Below are 16,150 nucleotides of genomic sequence, written 5' to 3'. Positions count from 1 at the left end.
TTGGAAAATGAAGATTTGAGAAAGAAACGGTCTTCACAGCATCATGTGGGCTAGGACTTTTCTCCTAGCTGCCAAGAGCCTATAGAAAGAAAATTAGATATTTGGAAGATCGCAAGATAAAGTTCTTAAAAGTAAGTGTTTGATGTGGGGGAAGCTTCTTTGTCATTTTTTTGACTTACGCAAATTTTATCTAGTGAGTTCTAAAGAAAATTCCAATTAAACACACATTTACATTAAGAAAAAGTTGATACTTTTAGTATCTGTTATATAGTTTTATTACCTTTTTATTAACTAGATTTGCAATTCCATGACATAAGCCATGACTTTATACTTCTTGAGCCCCTGACTTCACATATTTGGACTTTGGAGTATATTCGTCAGGGAATTTGTGTCTTGAATTGTTAGAAAACATATATCCAAAGAACATAATAAAGCTACCAGACATTTTCTTATTTTGTTTTCTGTTTTGGTTTGAGATTAAACAGCAGCAAAGACAACAAAAACAACAGCAACAACACACACAGCAATGTAATTACTAAAAGTGAGGCTGCGGCCCCAGAGAGAGACATTGTCCTGACAGGTGTCCGAGGGAGACCTGGCACTCCATGTAAGTCCCTGATGTCTTTGAGAGACTGTCATGAGCACATGCTCAGACATCTTGGGCAGGGCATGTTAGCAGAGGCAGAGACAGATATAGCGTAATGAAGGGTAAGGTTGAGGGTACTTCTCTTGCCTGACATTTTCCAAAGCTCTATTATCACTCCCGGGGAGACTGGGAGGAACCCACTGCTCCAGCTAAGCTGCTGTGGACTAGGAGTCCCTCGTAGCATCCTCAGGCTGTGGGTGTATCTGCGGGGCTGCCTGCACTACTTCTAATACATCTAGTCCCCAGTGTCAACCTTATAAGCCTTAGCAAGTTTTCCTCTTAAGTAGAAGGACTGGAACAAGGACACTGCTCTGCCACAAACTAGAAGACCCCTACAACCCTGGATCCACAGCTGTTTGCAGCCGATCCCCATACAAATAGCCTGCATTGCCAACAGACACAGGTGGGAGGTGAACCAGGGACATCTGGATCAGAGGCGCACAATCTCAGGCTTGAAGCCCTGCTGAAAAGAAATGACAGAGGGTGTTACAGCTGTGGCATTGCTCACAACAAAGGGCAATGTTTAAAAAAAAAAAAAACTTTTCTGTCATAAAAAATAATTCAAGTATTTTTGATGTACTATTTCTAGAAGAAACACTGAATTTTACTTCCATTTGTTCTACAGCAAATCATGTTGACAAAATCATTGTCATATGTAGAGATGATCAAAGACTGACTATCCAACCAAAAAATGCAGAAAAAGGTTATAGATGAGGATGATGATAAAGGTATATTATTGTCTTGATTTTGTGACAGCTTGGGTTTTGTTAACTATGGGAGTATTTATTCTAAGTTAATATCCATGTTGATATCTATCATTATATTCATAATATTGTATTTTTAATGAGGATCTCCAAATTATACTTTTCAACACCCACAAAACCTAAATCCACCTCTTTAAAGAGGGCTGGGACAGAGTCACGTATCACAAGAAGGGAGAAAAACATAGAAGTTGATGTTACCCTGCAAATGCTCAGAAGGCATCCAAAATTTTGAAGTGGGGGTTTAGAGGTGTTGTAGGCAGGTAGGCTCCAGAACACTTACAAATATGAATGCATCATACAAAAGGCATCAAATAAGTTTATTTGAAAGCATTTTGATTTGCTTTAAGGATGGAGTATCTATCCATTAGTTGCAAACCCTGACAGTCCTGAGCATCCTTCTGCTGTTCTGACTACTCTGACTTGTTTCCTACCTCATTTCAGCAGTGTCTTCTACTTTGCTTTTTTTCACGAGTCCATATTGTTTTATTCATTTATTTATTTTTTGCTTTTGTTTTGATTTTTTTTCTAAATATTAATTTTTAAAAAAAATTGTTCAAGATAATATGTATGTCTAGTTATCTCTCAATTCCTTTGGCTTACTTTTATATAGGCCCTCGAGACTGGACTTATAAGCACTGATTATAGTAAATAACAGATGGCAAACTATTTTGGAGAGTATGAACCAATAAGATTTCTGCCTCTAGGCCATTAACAAAAAATATGAATGCATTGCTATCCCCACCCAAGACAGAAAGAATTTCCCAGCCAAAACAGGAGCAGATGTATAAATCACGGGCAGAGAAAATAAGAGGGGTTTTCCTGGCCATAATGGAGTAGGCATTAATCACATACTGTCATAGCATTTAAAACATAAATGTATTTCATTGACGCAGAGCTGTAAAAACAAAATGAGTTCTACCATAAACGTAAGATGAAGGGTGTTAGTTAACTGCAATTACAAAGAAGATTACTAAGTTACTTATATGCAAAGGTGGGAGCTCAAATTTGTGAAGGATGACCCTGTAAGGTGCCACACCCACGGCTGAAAGTATATAAATGGTCCTGTCCAGGACTGGCATCCAAACTCAATCTTCTCAGTGTAACTCAGCTGAACTCACATCTCCTGTCAACATGTCCTACAACTGCTGCTCTGGAAACTTCTCCTCCCGCTCCTTTGGCGGCTACCTGCGCTACCCAGCCTCCTCCTGTGGCTTTTCCTATCCCACCAACCTGGTCTCCGGCACTGACCTCTGCTCTCCCAGCACCTGCCAGCTGGGTTCCTCTCTCTACAGGGGCCGTCAGGAGACCTGCTGGGAGCCCACCAGCTGCGAGACGTCCTTTGTGGAGTCCAGCCCCTGCCAGACCTCCTGCTACCGCCCCAGAACCTCCTTGCTCTGCAGTCCCTGCCAGACGACTTACTCTGGGTCTCTAGGCTTTGGATCCAGCAGCTGCCGCTCCCTGGGCTATGGATCGAGGAGCTGCTACTCAGTGGGCTGTGGGTCCAGTGGCTTCAGATCCCTGGGTTATGGAGGCTGTGGCTTCCCTTCCCTGGGCTATGGCTCTGGATTCTGCCACCCAACCTACTTGGCTTCTAGGAGCTGCCAGTCTTCTTGCTACAGACCACCTTGTGCATCAGGCTTCTATTATTGATCATCTTCTTAAATTGCTAATTTTGTTGGCCAATGCCATTAATGCCTCTACTCATAACCTTTATTGTCTTTATCATGTACAGAAAGAATTAGCCTCTTATTCTCTAATTATCAAGTTCTCAGTTTGTCTTTGGCCCCAAATACTGGCTGGTAGGCTTCATCTGAAAAACTGTAATTAGAGTACTAGCTCAAAATAAATGTTGAAGTACACATTAAAAGTAGAATTTGTATTATTTGATTTTCTTCTATAATTTATAAAAAGTCAAATCATTTTAATCCAATAAATCCATTGGTCTCATACTCAGCTATGTTTGTGGTGGTTTTTTATTGCTAGGTTTTGGTTGTGATGTATTAGGGGATTATTATGTAACAATTGGTGTATATATATATATATATATATAGGAATAGGTTTGAAAATCCTATGAAGTTTGGGATTCAAACAAACTTTTGGGGGTCTCAGAGATTTTTGTTACTCAAACTACAGGTAGTGGAAGTCTACTAAATATACAGACTTTTATTCATTAAAATCTCAGAATCAGGAATTAGCTTGATCCCCTTACAAAATGTGGATTCTTGTGTCTATGCCAACAAGTATAATGTAGCAGACTAGTTGATATCAGGAATCTGCAGAGAAAAAAATTTAGAACTATATGGTTATAGGTACACATAAAAGAAAAATTAAAGACAAACCAAAATGATTTGAAGTAACTTTTGAAGTCACCCAATATTTGTTGGTAATCATGATCAAATGCCTGCATCTCATTGATGAGAATTCAATATGATTCAATTATCTACATATGTGTAATAAGGGATACCATGAAACTTGAATGGAGGATTGATATTCCACCTCGGTTTTTATTAATGTTTCACACTAAGTAAAGCTGAAGATAATAACCCTTTGATATCATCAGAAGCGATAATTTAATTCACATCTGAGCATAAAATTAAGGAAATGTTATTTCTCTTTTTTGTGGTACCATTCTTTGTTTTCTCAGGCAAAGTAGTTCCAGAAAAAGGTAAGTGTGACGATAAGTAGATTTCAATAAGGAACCTAAAGCTGAGAACAAAAAAAGAGTTCAAACAATGTTCGATAACTATTCCCATTCATTATTCCTTTAGACAACAGCTGTTAGAGAAAGCGATCTATTATACATGTAAGTTATGTTAAATGTAAAAATATGGAGACACAAAGATGATAAGGAATGTAGAGGGAAAACTTACTCTATGATATCTTAAACGAGCTGCAAATTTTTGACTTGCAAAAACAGAAATATCAGAGGAGAGAAATCTGGGAAGATTAGACACAATAAGCAAAGCAGAAAGGACTGAAAATCTTTGTGTATTCAAGGAATGATAGGAAATTTAGCTCAGTTACAGTTACAATGCAAAGTGATTTAATATGGTGTGGTAATGACAAATACGGTCATTCAAATTACTAAAACAGTCTTGAGATAGGGTACTTTTTTTTTTTTTTTTTTTTTTTTTTTTGACAGAGTCTTGCTCTGTCGCTCAGGCTGGAGTACAGTGGTGCTATCTCGGCTCACTGCAACCTCTGCCTCTGGGGTTCAAGCGATTCTACTACCTCAGCCTCCCGAGTAGCTGGGATTACAGGCACCCACCACCACACCCGGCTATTTTTTTTTGTATTTTTAGTACAGAAGGGGTTTTGCCATGTTGGCCAGACTGGTCTCCAACTCCTGACCTCAGGTGATCTGCTCGCCTCGGCCTCCCAAAGTGCTGGGATAACAGGCATGAGCCGCCACACCCAGTCGAAATTGGGCACTTTTACTCCATTTTCTCTTCTATTCTAATCACTTATGTGCTTTTAAAAAGAAATCTCTTATCCAATGATTAGGTTCATACCTAAGGGTATTAGGTTCATACCTAAGGGTAAGTAAGTGAAAATCAAACGCTCACAAATGAAAAAACTATTTATAACTAAAGTCTTTTGTTTAGAAAATCTAGACAAGGAAAACACATGTGAAGATATTCAGAAATTATGAGTGCCAAAATCTAAGAAAGGTCTTGATAAATAAACAAACAGGAAGTCATAGAATTCATGACTACTTTTAGAATAAGAATGTTGTTAGATCCAAAAGAAAGGTTGAAGTACAGTCCCAAATCATTTCAATACTTGATAAGGTTAAGAGGATATAGGAATACCAGGGCTTTTGTTCTATCCTGCCAAAATCAAATTTAAATTCTTCCAGAAGGAGGATAATATCACAGTGAGCTCCAAATTATTTCTTTACATGATAAATATAGATACAAATGTAAATATAGATACCTATTTATATATATAGATACCATTGCAGATACAGTTATATCTAGATACACATGAAGACACAGATATAGTCTAGTATCCAACAAAAATTTACCAGACTTCAGAAGTTAAGAAATTTCTAAATCCAAAATATAGATATATGTAGCAGAATTAGGATCACAAGAGCTTCAGTAAATGAAAATATTACACATAAATGTTAAATAACTATACTTGACATGCTTAGAGAATAAAAAGATAGATGAAAATTTTGGCAGAGTACTGAAGTATATTAAAAGAACCAAAAAGAGATTTTAAAATTGAAAAATGTAATAAATTAAAATATTGAATTGGTGAATGGATTAAAACAAAAATTAAACATGGCTAAAGAGATAATTAGTTATTGTTCAGTAGAATATATACAAACCAAAAGAAAAATTATTAAAATATTTAAAGGAGTTTAAGAGACTATGGAACATGTGTAACAGTCTAACATAGTTGCTGTTGGAGTCCTAAAACAAAATTGTGTGTGTGTGTGGGTGTGTGTGTGTGTACATATGGCTAGAAATAAGTCCACATATCACTAAATCTAAGAGAAGTTATATGTAATAGAAACAAATTAACAGGGGATCCAAAGATAATTTTTGAACAGACACATATAATCAAGAACTACTAAAAATCCCATGCATGATAAATGTGAAGACAAGCCCATAACTAGGCATATTGAAGTCTCACTGAGGAACAGGAAAGAAAAAGAGAAAAACTTAAAGCAGCCACAGGTGGGAAAAAAATTTAAAAAGAAATTTACCTTCATCAAAGCAACTGAGATTAAAAGTTAAATTTTAAACAGAAAAGAAGAAATATAAGAAAACAAATACATGTCCTCAAATGTTAAAAAAAAATCAAAACTAGAGTACTACGACCAATGAATGTCTGTTTTAAAAATGAAGGAGAAATATAGACATTTTCAGACAATCAAATACTTACAGAATGTGTCAGTAGCTTTCCAGCACTAAAATATATAATTAAAGTTATACATAGTTGAAACAAAATGATCCCAGAATATAGAAAAAAGGTGTAAGAAATAATAAGTAAACAAAAGATACATATTGGGTAAATTTAAGCAAGTACGGTTGACTCTTGAACAAGTGGAAGTTAGGGGAACTAACACCCTAACCAATTGAAAATGTGCAGGTAACTTTGGCTCCCCCATAAACTTTACTAATAGCCTACTGTTGATCAGAAGTTTTATCAATAACATAAGATTTAAGTTAACACACACCTTGTGTGTTACATGTATTATGAATTATAATCTCATAATAAAGTAAGCTAGAGTAAAGAGAATGTTAAGAAAATCCTAAGGAAGAGAAACTGTATTTACTGCTCATTAAGTGGAAGTGGATCATAATCAAGGTCTTCATCCTTGTCTTCATGTTGAGCAGGCTGAGGAGGAAGAGGAAGAGGAGAGCTTGGTCCTGCTGTTTCAAAAATGTCAGAGGAGAAAATAATCAATTTATAAGTCAGCCTACAAAGTTTAAACCCATGTTGTTCCATGGTCAACTGTATTGCTCCTAAAAGCATGAGGGCAAATTATCTATCTATCTATGTATCTATCTATCTATGTATCTATCTATCTATCTATCTATCTATCTATCTATCTATCTATCTATCTATCTATCTATCTATGTATCTATGTATCTATCTATCTATCTATGTATCTATCTATCTATCTATGTATCTATGTATCTGTGTATCTATGTATCTATGTATCTATCTATCTATCTATCTATCTATCTATCTACCTATTTAATCTATTATCTGTCTATCTATCTATCTGCCTATCATCTATAATCATATATGAAATTAAAATACAGAAAATTCTAACAGTGATAAAAGAATTGAGGTGAGGATAAATAGTCTTGAAGACAGACTTCTAATTTTCCTGTTTGTACAAGTCATAAAAGTACTAACTTATGCTAGCAAATCAATGTGTGCTGTGATTTCTAAGGCAGCACTGTCCAACAGCATTTTCTGTGGTGATGAAAATATTCTCATATATGCACTTTGCACTGTATGGTGTCCACTAACCGCATATATTCTATCACGCAATTTTTATGTGGTTTATATGACCCATAAACTGAATTTTAATGTAATTCTATTTTAATTAATATAAATTAAACTTAGTAAATGTGGCTAGTGGCTACTCTTGGATAATGTGGTTTCAGGGTAACCTCTAAATAAATCATAAAATAATGTATACCATCCTGCATGCCTGTCAGACTGTGATTGTTAAGAAATATCCTATTTTATATCAAATAACTTCTTGTTGGTTAGCCAACCTTGTCTGAGATTGTAAAAGCAGAAATAGCATTGTTTTATTTGCTTATTTTGCTGGATATATCTTTTATATTTCCCTTTATATTTTTCTTAGATTTAATAAAAATCTCTTTTAAGTAAAAAATTGTTTTGATGTTTAGCCTGCTCTGATATTTGATGTTTTTGTTAAGATTTTTAAAATCATATCATATTTAATTTAATTATCATTACATTCAGACTTCTAGCTATAGATATTTACTCTGTTTTTGGTGTTTGATCCATTTTCTATGTTCCCTTTTCTCATTTTCTTATTTATTTATTTATTTACTTATTATACTTTAAGTTCTATGGTACATGTACACAACATGCAGGTTTGTCACATAGGTATACATGTGCCATGTTGGTTTGCTGCACCCATCAACTCGTCATTTACATTAGGTGTTTCTCCAAATGCGGTCCCTCCCCCAGCCCCCCACTCCCCGACAGGCCCTGGTGTGTGATGTTCCCCGCCCTGCGTCCAAGTGTTCTCATTGTTCAATTCCCACCCATGAGTGAGAACATGTGGTGTTTGGTTTTCTGTCCTTCTGACAGTTTGCTGAGAATGATCTCATTTTCATACTTTTTTTGAGAGAGGAGCACTTAATGAAATGGTTTAATGCTACAACTTTACAATTTAACTTATTAGTTTTTGCAACTTTTTAATTTTTAGCAATTTCTTAAGAGATTTTAATGAGCATTCTCCATTTATACTTCTACCTATATGTTAAGAACAACATGTGAACAATTCATATTCAGGCATCATGAGCTTATGTTTCAGTCTTCTTTATTTCCTCCAAGTTTCCTTGTGAGATTACTGTCCTAATTGGAGAAATTCCTTTGGTGTTTGTTTTAGTTTAGGTTTATCTGATATGGATAGCACTATAAAAACACGATATTTGGACATTTTACAATGGAAAAATAATCCTAAAGAGATTTGGAAAAAGTGTGTTTTACAATAAAACAGAAAATACCTGAGAAGATTTGAAGGTAGAAGTGTAGAGACGGTACTGCCCGAAGAGAGTTTTTCCAGAAGAGGCATCTCTCTCAATGAGTTGTAAATATGAATGACAAAAGAAACCATAAACATATGAAAACATATGAACTATATTGATATTGAATCAGTTTGTATTTGAATTATACAGAAACGGAAAAAAAAAAACCATAGAGTTGCTACTTATCTCCCCTCAGCTCAAGGGTATCTGACTTTTTGAGTGCTTCCTCATGTGTACAAATTTATATCCACTTTCACTTTGTTTCAAATTAGTCTTCTTTTGTCATTTTTCCTCTCCTCACTGGTTCTGGTTTATCTCTATGACACACCATGTCTCTCGTCCTATTTATCTTATCTATTTTTCCCTTTCCAGTGAATGTAAAAGCAATATATAATGTAATATATGGAAAATAATTTTAAGGAAATCATTGGTGATCAATAAAATTAATACATACATTGCTAGTTTACGGAATTCATGTTAATGAATTAATGTTAATGAATCAATGGAATTTTTGTTTATGCATTTAATTCATGAAATAGATAAAAACCAAATACATATAATCAAATAAACTCATACAACCTGACATCCAAATATACTACCAGTTTCATTGTTAGTTTTGTTGTCAAAGGAGCGTTTTCACTTATTTTGTTTGGGATGTTTTGGTTAAAAGTCTCTATGCCTCTGGAAGCAAACTGGAAACTTGACTGATTGCTGGAGTTGAATTAACTTATTTTGGGTTTTAAACATCTTCCCTCTTTAAGATAGCTATTTTTTGGAATCTTTATATCACATGCATAGACTTTATATGAATAATAATTTCAGGAACAGTATATAACAATTTCTTTCAAAGAATGTGGGGTTATGATGTTTGCTGAAAAAAGAGGAACTTGGAAATAACAACTGAGAAAAAAATTTAGGTCACGCGGATATTTTTTTTACATAGGCTTAACTAGCTTTCTTGTATCAGTCAATGCTAGGTGGCAAAAAGAACCATATCCATTCATCTCATCAAGTATTTTAGCATACAATTAATTTCCTTACATGTGTACAAGGAGGAAACCAATTATCCACTGTGAGAATTAATTAGGTTCATGAGATGCAGGGTTTCACCTTTGTGGATCTAAGACTTAAATTCAACATGGATGGAGAAAGCAAGCTTTCATATCATCAGAAATGATTGTCTCATTCATATTTCAACACACATTTGCAGATGCCTAGTTTTCACATTTTATGTTGCCATTCTAATATTTTATAGCCTAAGTATTAGAGAAAGTAATAAAATGCTAAGGTAAGTTGTATATTGGTAAGACCTAAAGCTAATAGCATAAAGATATCTTTGTACAGCGCTAAAAAGGAAAGTTAAAAGCATTTCCCTATCCATTAATTTTTAGATCTCTACAAGAATCATGAGAAATGTGGGTTTTATGAACTATAGTTATTCTACATATAAGGAAATGAAGACTCAATGTGGATCAAGGATTCACTAGAGGTCCCGGTCTTACAAGAAAATCAAGATTCAAGATTTCATGAAAGATGGAGAGTAATATAAGAAACAAAAACACCAGTAGTATGGTAGCAATTAAAGAGAATTTTGGGAAGATGAAATAAAATGAACAAAGCAGAGATGTATAAATGTACTTGTATTCAGCAAATTATTGGAAATCAAGTTATAATTTGTATGATGTAGCAATGGAAAATCGGTCTACAGATATATGATAGGTACCCATTCGTTTATTGTTTGAACGTCTTGAACTTTGGATCATATTAATCTTGATCTTCTCTGATTTATATACTATTGAAGTGCTTTTCTGATCATTCTTACTCTATCTCCTTAGCTATCTAAATATTCTCAAGTACTTTACAAAATAAAACTTTGGTCAAATGTTATATAAAATAATATATTTTATATTTATGTATTTTGCATAAGCATATTTTCATGTTGAACATATAATTTAACATAATATAAAACATGTGTATAAATATATAATAAGTGATGAAATCTCTTTCATTTCCTGCTACATCTGAAGGAGCAGAAAACTTGTAGTTCTTTTGAGTTCTGAAACATATTTGTCACCTAGAAACACCTCTCTGGCCTATAGACCCAGGTTTAGGTAGCATGAGGAGCAGGAAATGATTCTGCTTGTCCAAGTACAGATGCAAGCAGTCCTGCTAGTCCAACTAAATCTGGCAAACTCTACAGTATTGGGTGTATCTGTAATATGAAAAAAAAATGCAGTGTGGAATTTATGGCACATTCCAGTGGGAGAATCATAATGTAGGCACATGGATGTGTATGGCCAGGCTTTATAATCTTTAGTGGTGAATCAACATATCTATGGGAAGTCAGCTTCTGGGATACAACCAGGCCATGGGAGAGATCCAGAACTTGGCCATGGGGCAGCAAGCGACCACCTTTACTCAGCTCACACCTGGCTACACTGGGAGTCTGGAATGCCAGCTGGAAGAGGAAGGAAAAATCTCAAACTGGATTTGCAGATAGACGGACTCATTATGTGGATGTATTTAAACATCACGTTGAGCAAAATATCATCTCTCTTGGCAGAATGTAATGTTGAGTACCTGGTTATCTACTTGGTATAAAAAGAAAAATGGCCACATTTGATGATACTTCTAGCATTCCCGAATGATAAAAGGTGAACTGACCAGTTAGTTAGCGACCTGGAAGGGAAAATACTAGAATATTGATACAAGAAAATCCGGTGTAGACATGCAGCTGGTCATATGGGAGTGGGCACACAGTGTGATCTTTGCATGCCTTCCTTTGTGTGTGTGTGTGTGTGTGTGTGTGTGTGTGTGTGTGTTTTTGAGACGGAGACTCGCTCTGTCGCCCAGGCTGGAGTGCAGTGGCTGGATCTCAGCTCACTGCAAGCTCCGCCTCCCGGGTTCACGCCATTCTCCTGCCTCAGCCTCCCGAGTAGCTGGGACTACAGGCGCCCGCCACCTCGCCCGGCTAGATTTTTGTATTTTTTTTAGTAGAGACGGGGTTTCACCGTGTTAGCCAGGATGGTCTCGATCTCCTGACCTCGTGATCCGCCCGTCTCGGCCTCCCAAAGTGCTGGGATTACAGGCTTGAGCCACCGCGCCCGGCCGCATGTCTTCTTAATGCTTACCAGAATGCATCCACCATGGAAGAAGAACTAAAATATCAAGTAGACAAAGTAACTCTGCAAGTTGATGATAGCCAGGCTTTGTCACCATTCCCCACATTAGGAGGCTGCTAGGAAGGATATTTTATATTTTGGGAGAAAATTATGAAATGGGAACTGACTTTCAGATGCACAAAGCTCACTCCTACTCTGAGCAGTAAAAACCCTGAGTCATTTTAGGATGCAGACTTTGTAAGTGTTTTTCTGGTTCATGTCTGTTTCCAGCAATTTCTCATGATGTGTTATTCTTCCACCCTCTGTTGGATGTGAGAAACACCATACAATAACATGTAATAGATGGGAAATAATTTTGGAGAATATAAATCAGTGGTGACAAGTAGAATCAATCATTAAAAGCATCCTTGCAAAAAACAAAGCTGTGCCACTGGTTATTTGACACAGGAGAAAAATGACAGACAGAATCCCAAGGCAAAGTATAAGCAGATACGGATGGACTCATGGCCAGAGAGGAAAGGAGGGCCTTTTCAGAACAGGAAAGGATGGGCATTACTAACAACTAGAATTACAACTAGAATTTCTGATGTAGAAATGCTCATTGGCTTTGTGCTGTAATAACAAATTATAGTATCCATAAAAACAATAAAAAGCCAGTCAACTACAATTATAGAGGAGGTTAATGACTTACACATATGCAGAAGAGGGTGTATAAATGAGAGAGAATTAAACCTGTACTGTTCCATATCCATTGATAGAAGTATATAAGTTACTCAGTTCACAAGATGGCCCTAAGTCTGAGAATCTTCTCATTGTAACTCAGCCAAACTCACATCTCCCATTAACATTTTCTACAACTGCTGCTCTGAAAACTTCTGTCGCTCTTCCTACCTGAGCAACATGGTCTACAATACTGACATCTGCTCTCCCAGCACCTGTCAGATGGGCTTCACTCTCTATAGGGGCTGTTAGGAGATCTGCTGGGAGACCACCAGCTGCCATTAATCCTGTGTGGAGCCCAGCCCCTGCCCGACATCCTGCTGCCATCTGAGGAATTCTATGCTCTGGAGCCCCCGACAAGTGACTTAACCTGTATCGCTGGGCTCTGGGTCCAGCAGCTGATGCTCCCAAGAGCTGTGGATCTAGGGGCTGCTCCTCACTGGGCTATGGATTCAGTGGCTTCAGTCCCCTGAGTGATGGAGGCTATGGCTTCCCTTCTGTGGGCTATGGATCCAGATTCTGCCGTCCAATATATTTTCCAGCTAGGACCTTCCAGTCTTCTTGTTACAGACCAACTCATGAATTTGGCTTCTACCTTTTTTTTTTTTTTTTTTTTTTTGAGGCGGAGTCTCACTCTCGCCCACGCTGTAGTGCAGCTGCGCGATCTCGGCTCACTACAACATCTGCCTCCGGGTTCAAGCAATTCTCCTCCTCAGCCTCCGGAGTAGCTGGGACTACAGGCACCCACCACCACGCACAGCTAATTTTTTGTATTTTTAGTAGAGACAGGGTTTCACCGTGTTAGCCAGGATGGTCTCGATCTCCTGACCTTGTGATCCGCCCGCCTTGGCCTCCCAAAGTTCTGGGATTACCGGCAGGAGCCACCGTGCCTGGCCGAATTTGGCTTCTACTTCTCCTGGTCAAATTGTTGAGTTCCAGTATGCTTTAAGCAGTCATCAAAATGTCTACTCAGTATTTCATCATGTTCATTGTTTCCAGTAACAACTATCTTCTTAGTCTTTGATCATCAGTTTCTTACCCAGTCACTTTCCATTAAGCACAGGCTAAAAAAAACTGAATCTTGCATCTTGTTAATTTGGTGACTTAACCCAATAGTAAGTGTAAATTAAGCATTGCTGATGGAACTCATGCTAATGTATATTCTGACAAAATTAATAAAAATTTAATGATTATAATTCAATAAATTTATTATTGTATTCAAATATATTTTATGGTATCATTTATCGGTTATTGATCAGAGTTTGTTTTCAGTTTGATTTGACAAGCTAAATAAAAGCTCAATATGCATTTGGGAGTAAATTTTAGCTGTGGATTTGATTTATTTTGAACCAGCTATTTTTTCATTCAAACTATAGTTTCTCAACATTCACATTTTCTAGCTTGAGAGTTTTATAAATGTAATTGTTAGGATCAGGAAATACATTGATTCACTCAAAGAACATGGGTTGTACCTATGCTGACAGAGGTAACGTAACTGTGAAGTTGACAGACTCACAGGGAGTTTAGTGAACAAGAATAACATTTATGTTTGCATAGGTTAAAAAATGAACAAATACAAGATCAATTTAAAAATATGAGCTTGAATAACTTTCAATGAGTTAAATAAGTTTATCCAATACTTATTAAAAATTACTAGACTTATGTATCCAGTGTTGAGTTCCCACCATAATTGATTTTACCATATGGATAGAAGAATATAGTTAATAATTTTTGGTGGGAAGGACATACCTTCAGTATGATTATGATTTCTCATCAATGCTTTCCTAAAGTCAAACTGAATATAGATAAAAATAAAACTTCTTTATATCAGCAGACTTAACTATTTCACTTGGATCTCAACATAAAGTTGGGGAAACTATGTGGTTACTTTTTTGGCAACATTCTCAAGCTAAGTATTTTGGGAAACCATATGAGACTAAGATAAAAAGGATTACTAAGGAATATAAACCTATTATAGAAAGACAGCTTTTAATAGTGTTTTAATCAAGACTCACATAATAATCCTATTATTTCTTTAGCCTGTCAAATAGACCTATGGCAAAGACACTTTTTAAAAATTCAAATCATTCTACATATGAAGAAATGAACAGGTAAAGCAGCTCAGCGACTTCCACAGTTCTCAATCTTATAGGATAATCAAGATTCATAATTTCCCAAAGTATGGGGTCTGTTTGATGGGGAAATGCAAAAAGAATACAGGAACATATCATTAGAAAATTGGGGAGCTGAAGCTGAATGAGCAGAGCAGATACTGTTGGTTCTGGTTACTGGTGTTAATTATGTTCTAGAAAGGAAAGTATCTTTATCTGCCAATAACAAAAAGGCTAATATGAAGACATTAGCTGTATTCTTCCATTCTTAAAAATGTTACTCTTTCTTGGTTATGTTGTCTGTCCCACCACATTGGTCATATTTATTATTTTCTAGAAGTCTTTCTTTTTTTCTAATATATGCACTTAATGTATAAAAATCTGCAGTTTTTGGTGTTTTATCTTTTATGTAATTCAGATCAAAGTATTTTCTAATGTACATTTAAGTATTTTTTCTTTGATCGAGGGGTTATTTACATTTTTATTTCCAAATTGACAAGATTTGGAGATTTTTCTAGCTATCATTTTTTACTGTCTTCTAATGTATTTCCTCTTTCTTCAGCAAACATATAATGAATTATCACAGTCATGAAATTTGTTGAAGCTTGCTTTGTGATCTAGCATATTTTCAGAAAAAAATACGTATATATCTAAAAGAATGTGTTCGTTGATCTTGTTGAGTGCAGTGTTTTGGATGTGTCAATTTGATCAATTTCCTTAAATGTGTTGGTCAAGCATTCTATATCCTAACTACTTTTGTCTGCTGCTTTTACATCTCTAAGCATTGTGGGTATGATATTCACAGTCAACTAACCCCTGTTTTTATGATGACATCCTTCTTTATTACTAGTAAAGCTTCTGTGGCTGATATTAATGAAGCCAGCTCATATTGGGGTTGTTTTAGATGATGTATGTATTTCTTTCAATATTTCTGTGTCCTTTCATTTTTATTGCTTACTCTTGAAAGAAGGATATTGTGGTTCTTTTTTACTTTTCTGAACCCAATCTGGCATTTTGAGACTTTGTATTGAATTTAGTTATTTTATAAAGACACCCACACATGTTTATATCTGCCACCTATAATTTTATTACCTGACCTAACTTTATGTTCCTTTTCAGCCTTTTCAGGATTAGTAAAATAACTTCAATCATCTCAATTTCCACCATCTTAATATAATATTTGTGTTGTTTTAGTGATTTTAGAATTTTTTTTTTTTTTGAGACGGAGTCTCGCTCTGTCGTCCAGTCTGGAGAGCAGTGGCTGGATCTCAGCTCACTGCAACCTCCGCCTCCCGGGTTCATGCCATTCTCCTGCCTCAGCCTCCCGAGTAGCTGGGACTACAGGCACCTGCCACCACGCCCGGCTAGTTTTTTGGTATTTTTTTTTTTTTTAGTAGAGATGGGGTTTCACCGTGTTAGCCAGAATGGTCTCGATCTCCTGACCTTGTGATCCACCCATCTCGGCCTCCCAAAGTGCTGAGATTACAGGCTTGAGCCACCGCGCCTGGCTAATTTTAGAATTTTGTAAAAA

General features: G+C 36.1%; 1 protein-coding gene across 1 annotated transcript; it reads left to right on the top strand.

The window, feature by feature from the left end:
- Positions 1-2,497: 2,497 nt before the first annotated feature.
- On the top strand, positions 2,498-3,277 carry KRTAP13-1 (keratin associated protein 13-1). The gene has a single exon (XM_005548846.5). The coding sequence runs from the start codon at positions 2,542-2,544 to the stop codon at positions 3,058-3,060; it is 519 nt and encodes a 172-aa protein (XP_005548903.3). The 5' UTR covers positions 2,498-2,541; the 3' UTR covers positions 3,061-3,277.
- The last annotated feature ends 12,873 nt before the right edge of the window (positions 3,278-16,150 follow it).

This window comes from Macaca fascicularis, chromosome 3 (genome assembly GCF_037993035.2).
Source record: "Macaca fascicularis isolate 582-1 chromosome 3, T2T-MFA8v1.1".
In the NCBI taxonomy this organism is placed as follows: Eukaryota; Metazoa; Chordata; class Mammalia; order Primates; family Cercopithecidae; genus Macaca; species Macaca fascicularis.
This window is presented reverse-complemented; position numbering and strand designations above follow the sequence as displayed.

Bases quoted from the DNA above. Each gene is read 5' to 3' on its own strand.
- KRTAP13-1 (XM_005548846.5), top strand. From the start codon at position 2,542: ATGTCCTACAACTGCTGCTCTGGAAACTTCTCCTCCCGCTCCTTTGGC.